This window comes from Silurus aristotelis, assembly GCF_946808225.1.
Source record: "Silurus aristotelis genome assembly, chromosome: 3".
Classification (NCBI taxonomy): domain Eukaryota; kingdom Metazoa; phylum Chordata; class Actinopteri; order Siluriformes; family Siluridae; genus Silurus; species Silurus aristotelis.
Genome location: NC_139576.1, coordinates 26,000,718 through 26,019,860, shown reverse-complemented (window position 1 = coordinate 26,019,860; position 19,143 = coordinate 26,000,718). Strand labels below are relative to the sequence as shown.

General features: G+C 38.6%; 1 protein-coding gene across 45 annotated transcripts in view; it reads left to right on the top strand.

Annotated features, from left to right (window-relative positions):
- Positions 1–19,143, top strand: part of tns1b (tensin 1b) — a 232,885-nt gene that overhangs the window by 195,431 nt on the left and 18,311 nt on the right. For 21 of the 45 annotated variants that reach the window (XM_083537438.1, XM_083537480.1, XM_083537478.1 and 18 more), the window contains 3 exons: positions 12,347–13,825; positions 17,482–17,657; positions 17,786–17,924. In XM_083537438.1, coding sequence (XP_083393564.1) covers positions 12,347–13,825; positions 17,482–17,657; positions 17,786–17,924 — 1,794 coding nt within the window. Of the gene's footprint in view, positions 1–12,346; positions 13,826–15,003; positions 15,085–17,481; positions 17,658–17,785; positions 17,925–19,143 lie in introns of all 45 variants that reach the window. The other 24 variants (XM_083537459.1, XM_083537437.1, XM_083537477.1 and 21 more) reach the window with 2 other exon arrangements.

Here is a 19,143-nt window from a genome sequence, read left to right as displayed (position 1 = left end):
GCATTGATTGAAAATTGTATGTGTATGTATGTGTGTGTGTGTGTGTGTGTGTGTGTGTGTGTGTGTGTGTGTGTATATATATATATATATATATATATATATATCATTAATATTTTAGCCAGAAATACTGCATAGTGATATGCTGTTAGATAACAACACTGTAAAATAACTCAATCAAGCTGTGCATGACAAACAACAATCTTAATCTCAAATTGCACAATAAAGTTGCGTTCGTATTCGAGTTTTTTATGGTACATAAAGCGGTAAAATGTCAATAGGACCCTGGTAAGTCCCTCTCAACCCCCTGCTTTGAATGTGAATTTAAAAGCATGCATTACAAATCCTAAACAGATTTGGTCATGGGTTAGGAGGTTTTTCATATGGATGAACTTTGAAAATGGTATAGGCCACCAGATTCTGGTTCCTTCCCCCACCCCACCTTGTGTCTGTGGGGTCGGCAGGCTACATATAGCACATTCCACACTTTAGCTACTGATGACACTTCTGTAATTCTAGAAGTGGTATCTATCTATTGTCATCATCTAAAACAGTTACAGTGTATGCAAAGCTTCAGTTGTATTGTGATTTCTAAGTAAATATATATTATTTTTATTGTAGCCCAATATACAGAACTAAAATGTGAGGAGTTGAACATATCTGTTTATCACTTCTTCGGCATATCCGAAAAATTTCAAGGCTTTAGTCTTTTTCTGACCACACATTCTTTTACTTCAGTTCCCACTCCAAGTCATTTGAGATGTCTAGCCATAAAACATCCAATCCTGCGAAACCATCCTCGCTTTAAATAGGCCAGCCAGAAATAAGGGGACGCTGATCTTTTGGCTGTAGCCTTCGAAGCGGTGCTGTAAGCCAGCCTGTCTCTGTGGTTGGCTAGAACTGCTGGTCAAGAGGCCAAGTACTCAAGTTTTGAACTAACCACGCCTCCTGTTCGTTGCAGCAGTGAGCCAGCTAGAGAAGAATACGAGAGAACATTCTACAACATGAACGCAGCAGTGATGTAAGACAGCGCATGAATTCAGATTACTGCCGGGCACAAAAGACAAACTGGGACAAACAGTTCTATTGAGCTGTGAGAGCCAAAAAACTCCATATATATATATATATATATACACTCAACAATTCAAACTTATAACATAGTTCAGAACATAAGTTGATGGACAAATGCACTGAACTTATGCATGAAATATATAGATGCTTACATTTTTTTAAAAACAACTCATTGTTTAATTTATTCAGTAACAGGTTTAATAATAGGTTCATAATCTTGTGATTTTCCTTGTACCTGATACTATTTTCTGATCCTCATTAATCAATTCATGATTCATGTTGTTCACTGCTGTTTTAATATAGCAATTGTCTTTAATTCAGGCAATGTGGCATAGTGTATACCTTGATATGGGTGTTTTTTTAACTGCAAAAATAATAACAAATCATGACTTATGTAAGAGTGTAAAAAGTTTGCATATGCACATTAAACATAAAGGGTATTGGAGCTTATTTCCAGGTTAGTGGGCCATTGTTACAGTTGATTGGTGTACAAATGAGTGGGATAACAGGTAAATTTTTCTTATCTCCTCTAAAATGTTAAACGTAGGTAATATGCTGCTTATCATCTCACCGCAATGACCTTAGAGGCTAGTGTTTGACAGCACACAGTTCCCTGTGTCTCTATGTGCGGTGTAAAGCTGCACTTTACCAAATGTGACCCAATGACCGACAGCTGAAATTCCTTACAGCAACCTCTTAGGCAGTAATGGCACAAGCTGTTGTAATCATATGCTAATTTGAGACCAGATGGACTATTTACAATTATCATTAGTCAGATCAGAAGGATATAAACTGTGCAATAATCTACAGGGACTTGAAGCAGCTTGAGGGAGAATAAGGACATGACTGCAAAAGAGGTCGCTGTATCTCCCAGAGATGCAATGAAGTGCCCCAGATCTCACGGCCTTTCTCACAGAAGAGACCACTAGGGTCTTGTTTACCGTGGCCTGCTTCATATTTGTCCAGAGCCCATGGTCACGACATTTTCCGAATGGTTGGGTGTAAAACATGTGGAGGTGGGGAGATGAGACCGGACAGGCACAGTCAGGGAGGTGGTGAGAGAGCCACGGGCAACTCCTCCAGCCTCTCAAGATACCAAAGCCTTTTTTGTTGTCTGTCACTAGAGTAGGAATGACGCAGTAGCTTCTGTTCACTACACACATTTCAGGAGCAAAGATTGAAAACAAAGATCACAAGACCTGGTTTGAAGGATAGTAAGCCAGTGAATGCTGTCTGTTTGCAGGTAGGCTTTAATCTTTAACGCTTTTATTTTTCCTTTTTTTCGGTTTGTATATGTTCTTGTCATGAATAATATTAGACATTCCTCTTTTTTTGACACATAGAAAGTAATGCTAGTTTTGTGACACATAAGAACTGGATCATACAGTATGATTGGAGTTCTTCCTAAAATATTACTTCTGGTAAAAAGTCCAAACCAATGGAAACATTGTTTACTAATTTATTTATTTATTTATTTATTTATTTATTTATTTATTTATTTATTTATTTATTTATTTATTTTTGTTTAAAACTGGGTTTATAACATTTTATTTTTGATATAGGTGGACATAAATATATTTCTTTTCTTAAATATATATATATATATATATATATATATATATATATATATATATAAAAATACATGTATGTATATATATAATTTTTTTTTACTCTACGCTGAATGCATATATTTGATTTTTACAAGTTAAAAGAATTAAATTACATGCATAATTGAGTTAAGTTCTCAGTGTGCTGCCATATTTCCTTGGAACTGCATATTTCAATGGGTTTCACAGGTTACCATGCATTAGTAATTCGAGTTTAGGTATTGTATATAGCCTTGTGTTTATCCAGGCTGGTTTAGTGTACAGTTTGGGCTGTGTAATTGCATAATAATTGCGTCATTGCTGCCTTAACAACTTTTTGCCACAGCAAAAAAACCACACTGTGGTAAATATTTTTCAAGTAATCACAGGCCAGACAGATTTTGACAAAGTTAGATTGAATGTGGTTAACACGTCTTTAAATGCTGCTCCTGACAGTTTTAGATCCTAACAGTTTCCTAACTCAGATCAGCTATTTGAGCACCGCAGTGTTTGTGTTGCACGCTGAAATGCAGCTGCAAGTTACAGAAAGTCATTACGCTGTGTTGGTGTGGTTAGCTGTGCATGGAGACCAGACCTACATATAGAAATCTGTCCAGAGAAGAACTGGATCTAATTAACTGTTTGTACAGCTGGTAACAGGAGATCTTAATTATCCGAAAAAATAATAATAATTTATAGGAGGCCTTAAAATACACATTAACCCTTTTGACAGGCTGTATTGTTGAGAACATGCTACCCAGCCTCTGAGCTCATGACATTTAACAAGAGTTCTAACAGAGAGACGGGCCTGTCAGCATGGTGCCGAATATTTTATAGTTCCCACCTGTTAACACATGACACCATAGGTGCACGTTGCAATGGACGTGGTTCTCTAAAAAGACGTTTGTTGAGGAGCGTGGTATGTGTGTGGTCCATCTGACTTTTATGGTTGTTGTGCAGACACGAAAGTGGGAATTGTCACCAAATTGTTCGGTTTGCACACATGTGGAGTCTGACTGGAGGACTGGCAGGGAGCATCGAGTGCCTGTATCAGCTGTTTGGCGATTTGTTTTTTTTTGTTTTTTTCCCACTTAGCTTGACTTTGAGCTTGGCCACTGCTGATTTACTCTGTCATATTGCAGATTGCCGATGCAGCTATCTTAATCTAATATACACGATTTGCTTCGTAATTGTCTACCGATGGACATGGACCATGACATGAGCTGTGACAAACATGCTTTTTTGCAGAGCAAATAGCAGATTGAACCTCTTAGAGATGATAAAGGTCTTATCCTATTTTGTTGAATATAGTAATCTGGCTTCATCAGTCAGGGCTTTACTGATTAAATTGCTTAGACACCAGACAGAGAGTGTTGTGTAACAGTGTAGCTGAATCAACGCAAACATGTGCCAGCTTGACTTGTTACTATATAACAGACCCAGCAACTTATTTCTTTAGCGTCCTTGCTTTGTGGGGGTGCTTAATTGGCTTGGTTACGGTTTCTGAGCAGAGATCATCTTGAAAGCCAGTGTATTTTGTGGAAATAAAGTCATATACATTGGGTTTGACTTTGCTGGGGGACAACATAGAAAGTTTCATGTTTGTTGACATTCACTTCTCAGCTTACGTCATTTCTCCAGCTGCTGTAATTATGTTTTTCTTCAGCCCTTGAGAAGTACGATGGGAACTGTAAGTGTGGGTGAAGAAAAACAAAAGGAAGGGCTCTCATTGACCCCTTCTGACTTTATAATACACGATTGTCTTGTTTCTTTTATGTTTTCCAGGCCTCTATGCATACCTCGGCATGGGTCAGATAGTCTCCCTAAATAGCATTCTCTGACTTATAACAGATGGCTATGGTGTTGATCTTTATGAGGCTGTATCTTTTGCTCAATCCATACTCTTCCCATTAGTTTTCATAGACTAGTCCATGAAGAATTTTTTAACCACATTGCTCTAAAACTGTAAGCGTTGCCAATGCGAGTGTTATAACTTTTATACTAGGGTTTAGTATACACCCCAGAGCCATGTACAAGATGTAGCTTTGGATATATGTCATTTTGCTGAAATGCATCCAAAGTTTCAGAAATATCTTTACTAGCAGTTTAGTATTTGCTGCTTTTGTGAGGTTGTTCTAGCACAAAAAAAAAAAACCTAATCAAATAAAACTATGCTAAAGTCATCACTATTGATTTTAATAATGATCCAGTATCTAATTATTTTATTGTCTGCATGATTTAGAGTTGCCTCTAGCTTTCAGTTTTAATTGCAATTATTTAATTGCTGTTCTCTCGGGTAATTGAAGTACTGGAACGTTTTATTGGCCCAAGGTTTTATAGATTTTGGGTCCATGAGCAAATGAGAAACAAATTTAGGAAAAAGAAAGCTGTCTCAGTTGTACTGCAAAATGTCTTTGGAACATACAGTCCTTTGGCTAGAAAGAGGCTATTTTATCAAGATACACTTTCAGTTTAAAACTGCATTTAATATTCCCATAGCCACTTGGATGGCTTGGATTTCATAAAACTAAGAGATACAAAAGGTGGTCAAGATAGTGCCAGTGTTCCAGAAAACTCTGTTGTCTTACCTGGGATTAAATTATTAACTGGGATGACAGTTCATATGCCTTTTCAGTTATGATTCTGTGAGTAAGATTCTTGAGTATGTGCTGCAAAACTGTTATGTATCGAACATGTATATTTTGTATATATTTTATGTAATGCTAATATGATTGCCAATCAGCAGAGTGGGAGCTCTTCATAATCAGTTTATTCATGATTACGTTCCTGGTTCCTGCATTCAAACCTCATACAAAATAATACATTGACAAAACTTTGTGTATGCATGGCTGATGAAGAAGGCCCCTAGGTGTCAAGAGAAATTATGTTTAGAAATTGAAATCCTATAATTATAATAATGAGATTTAACATTATATTTTATATATATATAATTATAATTTACACTTCATGACTTTTCTTTTTTTTATTAGTAGTATTTATTCAGTAGTATATATGCAGAAATCTATTAGAAATTCAATAATATGGCTGAAAAATGTGATCCCAACACTAATACTAACTTTGTTTGACTTGTGAAACCTGAGAGACACTCTATCTTCACTATGTTGCCTAGTAATAACATTCTGGTTTAGTAGAATTTCAAGAACCGACAGTGACATTGAGTCTAATATCGCTTGTGTCTGTTTTTCCTTATTTTGTATGACTAGCCAAGATGGAGATGGCTTTGGCAGATGGGTAATATTCTTTAATATTAGCATGTTCTTTCACATAAGAAAAAAAATGCTCTTCTGTGCCGGCCAGCTTAAGCTACTTCCAGAATATAAAAATGAACCGGATTTGGGAAAAGAATTCATGACATTCACACATTTCACTTTGGTGTATGTATGGGATACATGTTGTGGGCAGAATTTAGCATCTTTGGTCTCCACAGTACCACAGCTGGTCACTTTGCCAGCAAAGAGTGGCTTCCTGCATACCCTGTCTTTTTCAGCTCTTAGCATGGAGATTGATTACTTTTCCGGACGTGCTACGTCATTGCTAATAAAATATTTGGCTCTAAACCTGAATCACATGAAGCTCTGCATGCAAAGAGCTTGGTTTTGGATCGATTCACTTTAATACTTGACTGAATGCGGCATTAGCATTTAGTCTAGGGCAGGTTTAAATCGTACACTGAGAGACTGCTGATGGTCTAGAAATTATCCAGCCAGAAATAAGAGATCTGTTTATTTCATGTTAATGTGTCCTCAGGATAGCACACGCTGAAATGTTACTCAAAATGCAGTGTGGTATTTGACCTTTGAGAAGAGAAGGTGACCAGTGGGAGGGCAAAAGAGGGCAGTCGTCAACTTCTTCCATTTTTTTTTTTTCAATCCTGTTACATAAACACAAAGAGTCTTCTCAGCTTTGCTGATGCAGCCACATTCATCACGTCCCACTAGATGAATATCTGACCTCACCGGGTCTCAGTGGACCAGTTATTTCCCTCATCCTGCAGTCCTTAAACACTTTTGTCTTGCTGTAGATGTGGATGGTCCAAAACATCTTTAATGCATATTTAATGTTATGCACTTAAGAACTGCCATTATGGCAACAGAGCTAAGAGCAACACAGCTAACAGAGATAAGAGCAAGTCCTTTTTATTTATTTTATAATTTTTTTGCAGTTTTACAGTTTAAAGTGCATTGAGCCTGAAGTAATGGCAGGACTTTAATGTAGCTTTTTACTTTTTTCAGCACACAATTAAATCTTTCAGTATCTGTGCTACTCTCTATGTCTGTAGATTTACTGTTATTGCACTTATTGTTACATGATACCACAAGTATAAGTACGGACCCTTTAGCGGTTTCCTCAGGTCCCTTTACAGGTGCACTTTATGAGAATGTAGCCAGAAGCAGAAAGTTTATTAGTATTGCACCGGTTTAGTGTTTTCCACATATAATTTTTGCATGCATTTAGTGTATTTCAAATGTAATTGTTGCTCAGTATAAGTGTATTTTATATGTAATATTTTACCTCTAATTATTTCTATTGTTTAATGTATTGCACATGTAATAATGATACTAGTTTTGTGTAATGTGCACATACGTATCGCAAAGATTCTGGATTTTGTTTTTACTTCTTCAACAAAAGGTCCAAAGTCAGACATAGGAAACTTTTTGTTATGGTAATTGTTGTTCATAAAGGTGTTTTTACTGTTTATGTGTATATTTTTTGTCCAATACCTACTATGTGCAAGTCAACAACCATTTGTTGTTTAAAGTTTTTTCTTTTCATTGTAATGGACATCGTTAAAGGCTCTAAGCATGGTCCAGGGGACTGAGAAAAAGTTTTTTTTGGTAGCACATGGAGCAGCATTGCCACCTCACCTAATTGCCAGCTTCAAGGTCCCTGGTTCGATTCTGAGCTTGGATTAATGTCTGTGTGCAATGTTACAGTTTGTGTAATTGTGTACTGTATGTGTATGGTGACCTGCATTGGACTGGTGTGCCATACATACATGGTGCATTTCCACCTTGGACCTTTTCCCATGACCCAGCACAAATCTACTAAACATAATTTAGGTTGGTTTTAGAGAAAATTCTATTTTATAAAATTAGTGTAATTAAAGTACTAATTAAAGTACTAATTAAAAATTTCTGTTGTTTGAATTAAAAATGTTCATTAAAATGTGGGCTATTCCACATATATCATGTCTGTAGCTATCAAAGTATTGTGTGCGTAATAACACAGGATCTCTGCTCCTAAGGGCATAGATTGGTAGGGACCCCCACAAACTTCCTGCTCTTTGCCCTGAGAGGTAAATTAACTCATCCCAGGGGACTTGTTGGCATTCCTGGTGTTTTACTTAACCCATAATAATTAGCTTGTACAGTATAACAGAGGGCAGCTTGCTATTTGCAGTCCCTGCAGGGGATTTTACCTTCTTCACTGGGACTTGTAGGTGTGTGTAGGTGTGTGTGTGGTAAGAAATATGATGCTGATATAAGTTGTGGTTAACTTTCCTTAAGATTGCTTAAATCTCATTTTAAGACCCCAGGTTCATCACACCCTTATAATAACATGGTAGAAACTTGGTAATGCCATTTGTAAGCTGTATGTTTCTGAAACGTTCTTTTATTACTCTGTGTTCAAGGATTTCCTATTTCCTTTTTTTTTTTTACATTGGAAAGCATAAAGGACCTATGCTAGGACTTGGACAGCATTGTCCTTCAGGAGTTTGGATAAGAGCCAGCATCATGTCCTTGAGAACTGACTAAGCTTTATAGTTTGAGATCAAGGGTGCTTTAATGGTTCAGCCATTGACTAGCCATCAGTGGACATCAATAAATTAATGTTAATGCGGATACTGTTCAGCTTGCTGCCTGTTAAGATGTATGAATAACAGCCAAAATCTCCTACACAAACAGCCATGCAGGTGTACACGCACACACACGCACACACACACACACACACACACACACACACACACACACACACACACACACACACACACACACACACACACACACACACACATAACTCCTTTACTGCACTGTAAATCATTGTTATGGGTAAATCTAAGTTTCATATAGTGCTCAAAATACCCCACAGCTTTTCCACTCTTAGACCAACAGGGAGTGTAATACCATGGAACTCCCCTGGATATCATTATGTGTAGGCGAGGAAATCTGAAATAATTTATAATACGTTTATCCTTATAAGCTCTTGTTGTGAAGTGAGAGTTCGTCTATGAAGTGTTTCTCAACACCTAAGAGTGCACACTATTGTTGCAGTTTGCTTTGACTTAACTCCATCAAGGCTTCAATTAAATTAATCACTTTAGCATTGTGCAGGAATACAATGAGTCTGTGTTGTGTCTTGGGGAAATTTGGGATGTCAGTATAAACAGACAAACAACCAAACAAATACATAATTAAATAAATAACAAAGGCATGTCAAAAACAGTGGTCTTCTAATGCAGTGTAACTTATGGGAGTGGTTTGTGTCTTTCAAATGAGTCAACACAAAGGTGGAGTGCGCTTGTTCCTCCATGATGTTTTCTGTTTCCCTAGCTGCAAGTGGCATTTGAAAGAAAAAAAAAAAGAACAGTCTATTCACTTTTTTCTAACATGGCTAAATAAGAAGAAGTTTTCCATGCTGTGCAGGCCAGAATGTCTTATAAACAGCCAACTGGCTCAGAAATAGAGTCCATGCAGGAGCAGTTAGTTCTGCTCTCAAAATCAGGTCTGCACTGTATGATGTACTGAAGGGGGGGGGTCATGTCATTCCCAATATTATATGATCCAAGCAATATGGAGACACTCATCCACACATAAACATTTTTCTTGCTATATTTCCCATGATTTGTATTTTCTTCTGGGTTTCCTTTTTGTCAGTGGTCTGCCTTTCTATCGCTGCCTGCATATGTGTGGTTAATGTGCTGAGGGGTCTGTGTGTTTGGCGAAGGTGTGCATTTAGTTACACATGTAGGCTTGTCTACTTTTGATTAAATGCCCAAGTCTGTCTGGTATAGGATATCACTGAGAGTAAGTAGAGTAAGTAAAGAGATAGGGGCAAAGAAAGACTTTGTGACATCATGCCATTAGACATGAGTGGCTCATCTAGTCAAGGATACACTCACACACATCATAGTCAGGTTATAGAAAGGCGAATGAGAGAATGAGAGACAGAGAGAGTGAGAAGTGAGAGACAGGCAGTCCATTATACAGCGTCTCTACTGGAGTGTGTCAGAATGAGTCTGGTGGATTCAGTGGGAGGAGTGTGAGGGGTAAGACAGAGCAGCTCCCCCTTCACAACTCACTAATGCTCAGTTAGCAGAACATTATAGAAGACGAATGCTGCAGCTCATAAAGTGATTAAGAAATTACAGAACAAGACGCCTCAACAGGTAGGAAAAGTTTGTCAGCATTTCTGTATTCCTCTAGTATTAGTACGAGTTATTACTCCTAAAGTGTTAGCATCCCGCTATTTATACAGGTGACGTTTCAGACAGGAGGATGTTGCTGTCTAATTTAGGAATGATGGCAGAACACAAGTGCATGCAAATAGGTGCTAAAATGTATGCTGAAATAGAAGGCAGTTCCTTTTTCAAGAAAGAGGTGTGTCACCTTTCATCTGTAAATGCTGAGTGTCACATGAAGATTCTGACCACATCAGGTCTTTACATGACACTGTTAAGTAATAAATAGGAATTTAGGTGTAAATATAATATGAGAACGTGTGTTAGACACTATAGCAAATGCCACAGTTTAACTTATTTAGTGCACATCTTGCACGGTGAGTTGCGGAGGGTGTGTTGTCCCTGTGCTTAGAACTTTATCGTCATACTGGAAAGACTCACAGATGGATTTTGGAGCTTTAGTTAAGAGGAAAGTATGGGTGATGAGGGAAAAGGCTCACTTTTTCCAGGCCTGGCTATTAAAAGGGAAGTGCTGGCGTTAAGCCTGTGCTGATTAAGCCTAAGCTAACTGGTACTTTAAGCCAATAAGTTTGAAAAGGCCCTTAGGTAGTACATTGCACATGAGTGGTACGCTGCATATGTTAAGGTATGCATGACTGGTGTAGCTGCTGTGACAAAAAAACAAAAAAAACAACAACGAAAGAACAATTTAAACATGATTCCATTGAAAAGATAAAATTAGCTATAATTATGGAACAAATATTGATTGTACATTTCAGAAAACAAAAAACGCATCGATAAATAAGCAGCATTTATTTGATGTATTGGTTAAAGCAGGGGAAATATTAAAATGTACAAGGCAGGAGGTTCTTCAAGATTAAGGCTATGAACATGTGCTTTGAAATTCAGTTTAGTTTTGTAGGTAAATAATTGATCTTCCACCAGAATTTAGTTAAAAAAGATGACTCCTTCTTGCAGATTTGTACTTTTACAACACAATTCATTATGAAAGGCAGGACTGACATTCAAACCGTATGTTACCATTTAATTTGGATAAAATCCCTTTTTTAAATGTACGAATATTTTAAAGGTCATGCTCCGGAAAGCGTTGACTAACTTGGTCACTATCGATGGCCATAATAATTTCTATTCTTATGAAGCCAGAGTGCAAATTATGGGATGGATCACATTTTCTAAACTATTTGTACCTAGTACATTGCAGCTTCTTTACCGTTAATATATATATATATATATATATATATATATATATATATATATATATATATATATATATATATATATATATATATATATAAATACTGTATATTACAGTATATGGTTGAGTACATGTCTCATTTGCTTGCTGCTTTATATACATGCTCATAATTCACATTCAGTGGTTGAATAACCGTCCCAATCAGCTCTAATGGCTTTATATATTGATTTTATGCCATAGTACAGAACAAGAAGCTGAGAGGTAACTCTCTTGCATTAGATTTATAACCCAACAAGTTTAGGGTTGCTGATGCAGATTGCATTGGGAAGCAATTTCTCATTACCTCTACAATGATTACATAAAAACAAAAAATGCTGATACTGCAGTGCATGCTGTGGCTCATAACTGTTAGAAGGTCAGTGTCCAACATTACTTGTTGTGGTGAAACTTAAGAAAGAAAATGTTGACTGTCAGAGCTGTAGATAAATAGACTTTCCAGCTACCCAAGCTAGTGTGTGTGTGTGTGTGTGTGTGTGTGTGTGTGTGTGTGTGTGTGTGTGTGTGTGTGTGTGTGTGTGTGTGTGTGTGTGTGTGTGTGTGTGTGTGTGTGTGTGCAAGTGAGATGATGTAGGCAATGATGCCTTAATTCCAAAAGGGCAGGACATTCCTCCAACATTAATTCTGAGACTTCTTTTCCACAGGTGAGTCAGAGCTTTGGATAAGGAGTACCTCCAGGGAAAAGTGGTTGAATCATATCCCAGGGGTGTGTCTGTCTGCCTGTATGTGGGTGTTTTTTCTGGAGGGAGAGGTTTCTACTAGCATGACTTAGGAGCATGGTAGAATTATTCAAACCTATGAAAATTAATGCTGGCTCCATAATACAGTACAGTGATTAGTGACTCATGCACATTAATTTTGTGTCCTATTCTGGATTACATAATAATCCTGGTGAACTTTTATAAATGAAAACAGACCCAACCAGACATTTGTGGCACACTTGGTGGTGGGACTTAACCCTAACATTAATACTGACAGCAAATTTTTTTTTTTTTACAGACGTCATTCATATGCAAGGTCCTCTGGATGGTAGCCTCTACGCTAAAGTCCGTAAAAAAGAGTCAGTGGATGCTACAGCTAACGGCTTTCCCACAGCAGTTGAGCCCACTGTCGAACACACTCCTGCCCCAGTGGACCACGCTCTGTCAGTTAGCAGTGATTCTGGAAATTCAACTGCCTCCATTAAGACTGATCGCACTGATGAAACAGCCCAGCAGGCAGTACCGGTGATCCAGCAGCCCAGTCAGCCCCTCAGCCCTGAGGAGAAGCAAGAGCTGGACCAACTGCTTAGTGGCTTGGAACCTCCCATGCACCAACCAGGTTACCACAATAGTCACGGAGGAGGAGGTGGAGGAGGAGGAGGTGTTATCCATCACCTGGTTCCAGCTCAGGTCCATGTTAATGGACACAATAGCATAGATAGGGAGACTGACATCCTGGATGACGACCTGCCTAATAGTCAAGAAGGCAACAGTGTGGACAGCCTGGGTACTCTGTCATCGCTTGAGGGTCGAGCCACTCCAGCTGACCTGTACTACCAAACTGAGACAGTGATCAATGGTCAGGGCATGCCCTACCTGGATGGGAGCGGGCACGGAAAAGAGGCAGAACCTATGATGCTACTTTATGGCTCTTCCGCCTCCACTCAGAAGAACCTGGGCCACTCAGAGCTACCGTCCAGCAGTTACACCAACCACAATGGAGGCATCTGTCGCTCACAGTCTTTTGGTGTGACACCCAACACTGAACAGAAGCTCATGCCCAAAGCTCCAGCACGTACCACCAGCAGCAGAGATGCTGTTCAGCGAGGGCTTAACGTCTGGCAGCAGTTTGGTGTTCCAGAGGAACCAGCTGTAGATGGGGTAAACTTCAGCCCTGTACTCCAGAGTCACAGCCTACCTGAATTCCCTAAAGCACCTTCTCAGAATGAGATTGAACAATCCATTGAAGCTCTCAATCTGCTCATGCAGGACTTGGATCCAGCTCATATGCAAGTTCCTAAGTCCTACAGTGCCCCTTCTGGTGAGGGCCCTGTCATTACAACCCAGCCATTCTTCTCCCAGACACAGGCTCGACCTTCCTATCAGGCCGATGCTGCCATACATTCAGTGCTTGAATACTCACAACCGCAGCAACAAGCCTTACCTGTCCAAAAGTCTCCATCTGCATTGCAGTTCCATCTTACAGAAGCCTCTCCTCAAAGTAACCAAAGGTCAGCAGTTCCATACCATTCCTCAGTTCCAGATCCTGCTGGTTTGATCCACTCTTCTGGACCACCTCTTTCAGTTGGCAATCTGGAGCTGAAGCCCCTGAATACTTATCCCTCCAGCACAGCCTCTCAGTTTCCTGATCATCCAGAGCCTAGTTCACACAGTGCCCCCTTCAGAAGCTACTCAACCTCCTCCCCACTCTCCGGAGAGGCTGAACCTGAGAATTCAAGCCACAGCCTTGAAGGACTGGTGGCTCACCGTGTGGCAGGTAATCTAACTTTTTTCTCTAGCATTAATTTTTACACTTATTTATATGTAAATATATATTTGTGTCCTAAGAAACAAATTGGAAACTAGCACTCAGATACAGAAGCAGAAGATACTGTAGCTTGTAAATTTGCTCTAACATTCCTACATGGTTTTTTCATTATTTCTTCAAAATTTTAAACAAGCATTCACAAATGAAATAACACTATTTTAAAAGACACACCCACCCATGTCTTTCTTCAGCATTTGTCTGTTGGCGTTAAGGAACTCTGTGGGTTTACAAAGAAAGCATTGTATGAAGTGTTGCTGGCTCAAGCACTCATCTCAGGCCTTGGTTCTACACTGTGGATATGCATAAGTGCTTAAACCTTTGTGCACACTTGCACAGGTGTTTTTTTCCCCTAAAGCACACCATCCTAAATATTATTGCACAGAAATAACCACTTTAAAATCTCACAGCTTTTGGAGAACATGTTGAAATGATGGCACACATTTGCCCCCTAGTGGTATGCCAGTTTAGAACGTCCCAGCTTCCAAAGTGAAGACGGTAACATATGGAACAGAATATGTAACCTAGCCACACTTGTGTTTTATTATAATGATAAGACCTATGCTGACAACTTTCAAAAACAAGTAGCTACTGAGAAGAAGAGTCTGTTTTTTTTTTTTTTAGGATCCTATATTTCATTTGCATGTCATTGTGACTGACACTTTCAAAACAGCACACAGGCTTCTGCTTAATAGAAGAGCTACTGCTTGTATTAATCACATAAGAAGTCCAGATTTCTTTTTTTTTTGTCTTGTGAGGTGCATGGCATTTACTAGGAAGCTTATATATAAATGTTACTACTAGGAAATGTGGATATGGTATTTATATAGTAGTATTTATGGTATCAGTAGTACCTTTTGGTGAAATTTATTCGTATTATTATTATATAGTGTTTAGTTTTGTTTTCATTTCATTTGTTAACATTGTTTTATTTTGAGTATTATTTTTATATATTTTTTCCTGAATTCATACTGCCATTTATATTATTATTTTTCTTTCTTTCCTTCTTCTTTTGGATTAACCCAATATGTGGATTGTTCAACATCTTCTCCACCTCCTACCCATCCTCCCCTCCACCTTCACTATTATCTCCTGTTACCCTTCATCATGTTCGTGCTGCTCCACTGTAGAGTACACGGCTCGTATACAAGACCTCAAAGACAAAACAGCCACTGAACCTGACTACCGCCGCCGCTCTTTCTCCTTCTCTGGTTGGTCTCTCTCTCTCTCTCTCTCTCTCTCTCTCTCTCTCTCTCTCTCTCTCTCTCTCTCTCTCTCTCTCCCCTTCTTCCGCTCTTTCTCTCCCACTATTTTTTTTATGTCATTTCATGTATCCCTATGTCTATCTTTATGTTTCTGACTGTTTCTATCCTTCCTTTTGCTCTTTTTAATTATCCCTTTCCTTCTTCCTCCCTAAATCTATTTATGTCACAGTATCATTGTTTATTGTGCAACCATATTCATCCATAACACTCTCCTTATCTGTGTCTGTCAGTGTGGAATTGTTTCTCAAGCTTTTCTCCCTATGCTGTTTTCTTCCCTTTTGTTTCCACTGTTATTTTTTTTTTATTATTATTTTGATCATTTTATATTTTTTACAAATTAACTTTCCCCACAAATGAAATCACAGCATGCTATATAGAAGCACACATTTTGACTTCCAGTTAGCCAGCGACCCCAACAAAATGCATTCATGAAGGTTTGCTTGAAGGTTTGGCAAGAGTGAGACAGAGCGTAAGGACAATGAGCACACTGTCTTCATCCACAGAGTGTCACAAGATACAGTTTGCCAAACTCAGGGAAAGAATCAAAAGTAACAAGACACAGTATTCTTTCAAGGCCTCTTCTCCATGTCTGCTTTAGCATTTAGGAGAAGAACAAAACATAATAAACCCGTCTAAGTTGCAGAACCATTGTGTGGTTGTTATCAGTCTTTGGGGAATAAATGTCTAGGGCATAGACTGTTCGGAACTCACAAAGGCAGCATACAGTAGCCAGATGCCAGCTTCCGTTTCCCAGTGTGACTTTTTCCGACTCAGATTTATTCCAGGATACTTCTCAAAGGCCTAAAACAGGCTATGACCCTCTCAGACCCAGCCTCAGATAACACATTGCTGTGAAATGTGAAAAAATCCTACTTTCTCTCTGAAGCAGCTCCTGCATAGATCAATGAAGATGAGCAGGAGAAAGGCCCTGTGATTCTCCAATGATTCAGCTTTTATCCAATAAACATAGACAGTTGCTGAGGAAACAGTTCACATGCACAGCTGTGCTTATTTCGTTTGCATTGTTTGTTCATAAAATGACCCGAAAGTTAGATGACGCTGAAGAATGTTAATCTCCACCTTTCCAACTCATGGGAGCTGGGCCTTGGTACAGTTACTTTCGGAACATGGCTTTCATTCCCATGTCAATAAATCTAGGGTGTTTGTGTTATGACATTGCTTTAGCAACATGAGCAGACACAAACCGTGATATCTTGCACATGGACAGTTATCTTTGTCATTTAGTTGGGATATTTCAGAACACCAAAAGGCAGATTCAGATTCAGTTTCCCTAACCTACCCATATACATTTTTTTTTCAGGTTTTCTTCACTGCACATCAAATTTAAATTAGCCCTGCTTAGCTTCCAACTTTGCAGGCCAGATGGGTTCCCAGGTGTTAAGCTGAGAACCAGTATTCTATGTAATTTTAACTCACTGCTTTTTTAGCCATATCAGCAAATTTTTTAAAGCTTTTTAAAAAAGCTTTTAGTTTTCCTCACATTCATTGTTGTCTATTCAATGGCATGGATTTCCACTTTTTCACTGAGAAAAGTAAAAAAAAAAAAAAAAAAAAAAAAAAAAGAAAATATTTTCCTCAAACTGTTGCCTGGTTTCCAAAAATCTCATTTTCAAACCAGGGTGTGTTTGTGCACACCCCAGTCTGGGAGGGTTGCAGCTGGATGAGACCAGGAACATGAGTTGTTTTGAAGCCAGCTAAGTTGGATTTCAGTCCAAGTGAGTGCAGGAACTGATCTGAAATACAAAAATAGTAATTAAAATTTACACTACTGATGTACCTGTTTCTATGCGTCCCTTTTTCCAATAGTTGCTGGGGTAAATAAAAAAGGAATTTTGTGTTCAGTTTGTGTATCCCATGCCATTGGTAATATAGCACATTATATATATAGCATTTACAGTTTTTTATATAGAGAGTTGAATTCAAACTATTATTTTCCTCTCTACTCCAGATAGGATACATCTCCCACACAAATCCTATTTATTTCCTCTGAGGTAAATTTGGTCTTTGATTGGATTGAGTGACTTGGGTTGACTTGATTGTTACTATTATGCTAAAAACCAGATTCACCATATACAAGTACATATTCAATATTCAATGTACTAGTAGTAATGATAATCCAGTAAATACTTTGTTCATGGTGAACATTTTCATTTCAGGATTCAGTTCTATATGGATTGAGATATAATGTCAAATCTTTAAAAGCCATTGAGACGTTTACACATTAGACACATTAGTAAAGCTGGTTATTTCTAAAGGACAGTAAATGCTCTTGTATTACATTTGGTTTTAACAAGTGTCTGTGTTTATTGCACCGTTTGCCAGGAGTGCAATCTCCTGAGGCATCAACAGATGAAGGCACAGGACCAGGACGACACCGGACTACAAGTGAAGGACAGTCCCGCGATGACAGCCCTACCCGAGTCCGTTCCCCCATTCGCTGCATTTCACCGGAACTTGCTAATACCATTGCTCTAAACCCAGGGGGCCGGCCAAAGGAGGTAGACTTAAACTGTGATATTCTTTTTATTTAAATGTATTTATTAAACATTGATCATAAATAGTTTGTGTTGTGCATGTGTGTGTTTGTTTGTGTTTTGTTTGCATTTACTTACAATTTCTCTTCTAGGGACAAATGCACAGTTACAGAGAAGCATTTGAAGAGATGGATGGGGGTCCAGTGAGCCCTCCAGCATTTGTGGGCGGTGAGGTCCTCCCCCAAACCCCTGCATTCCCTGTCTCGCCACAAACCCCTTACTTCAACCTGTGTAAGTTTCCCAACTGAAGGAGGAGGATGCCGTAGAGATCAATGATGACTTTTCTTAATTCGTTCACGTTGTTAGTTATATCATAGTAAGCATAAAGAGACAGGTTTAATAGTGTCAAAATATACATCAAAAGTTCTTTTAACGGCTTTTGTGTTGTTCTGCCGTTATGGTATTAGGCTCAAATAAATTGTGTGATAGGTTATATAGTAAGTAGATCTTGTTACAACAATGTTGTCAGTGCCATAGTGGGCCTCTGCTTTTTTTTAATAAGATTTATTTATGTTAGATCAATATTGACACATTTTAAAAAACAACTCCAGGCCACACTATGCGAAATAGCTAATTGCAGTCCTGTCTCGGGGTTAATATATAAACATTATAAACAGATGAGCCAAAGATGTAGATGCTAGAATTTGGGCTCAGTTTCCATGGTGGGCTTTGTGTGTTCACTTACTGGCAAATAGTTGAACGTGCCTAAAGGCTAAGAAAAAAAAAAACAAAAAACCTAGAAGTCTCCTGTTTCCCAATAACCCCACATGTTTCATGAACTGCTGTCATCAGCTATTTTCAAATGCATGTGTAAGCCCTGAAGGCCATCAAGCTCTTATATTTATAGACTGATACCATTATGAGGAACCAGAATAGCTTATGTTTAATAACCTATTCCTTCATCCAACCCTTGAATTTGCTTTACTTTAGCTTCCTCATAAAAGGCGCTTGCAAGGTCTCCTCGAGCAGACCCTAGCATCTTCCATGCACTCTCGACCTGCTTTGTTTTATTTGGCCCAGTGCTGCATTTCTTCTCACCAGACAAGCTGTCTGAAATCAATTCAGTCCCTATTGGTTTGGTTGAAATGTTATCCACAAAAGTTGCTTTACATGCATCAGAAAACAGGACATTCTCTAGAGTACTACTGTCATAGCTCACCAAAATGAAGCGTGACAGCACACACTATTGTATTGGTCGATGTATATGAACTACTGACTATACAATGATATGACGGATTAACTTGAGGTATACGTCGTTTATTTTGCTTTCAACACTTCATGCAGAATAATGTCAAGCGTATTTGTATGTGGGCTTTTAAAGCACGCATGTTTGCATTTGTGGGGAGCAAAAGACAGCATTGGTTGTCTTTTCTGGCCCATGAGGAAGAAGCTCATATGCTTTAAAAGTCATTTGAAAGCAGAGGCATCACTGCGGCCCCCTTCTCCAGCA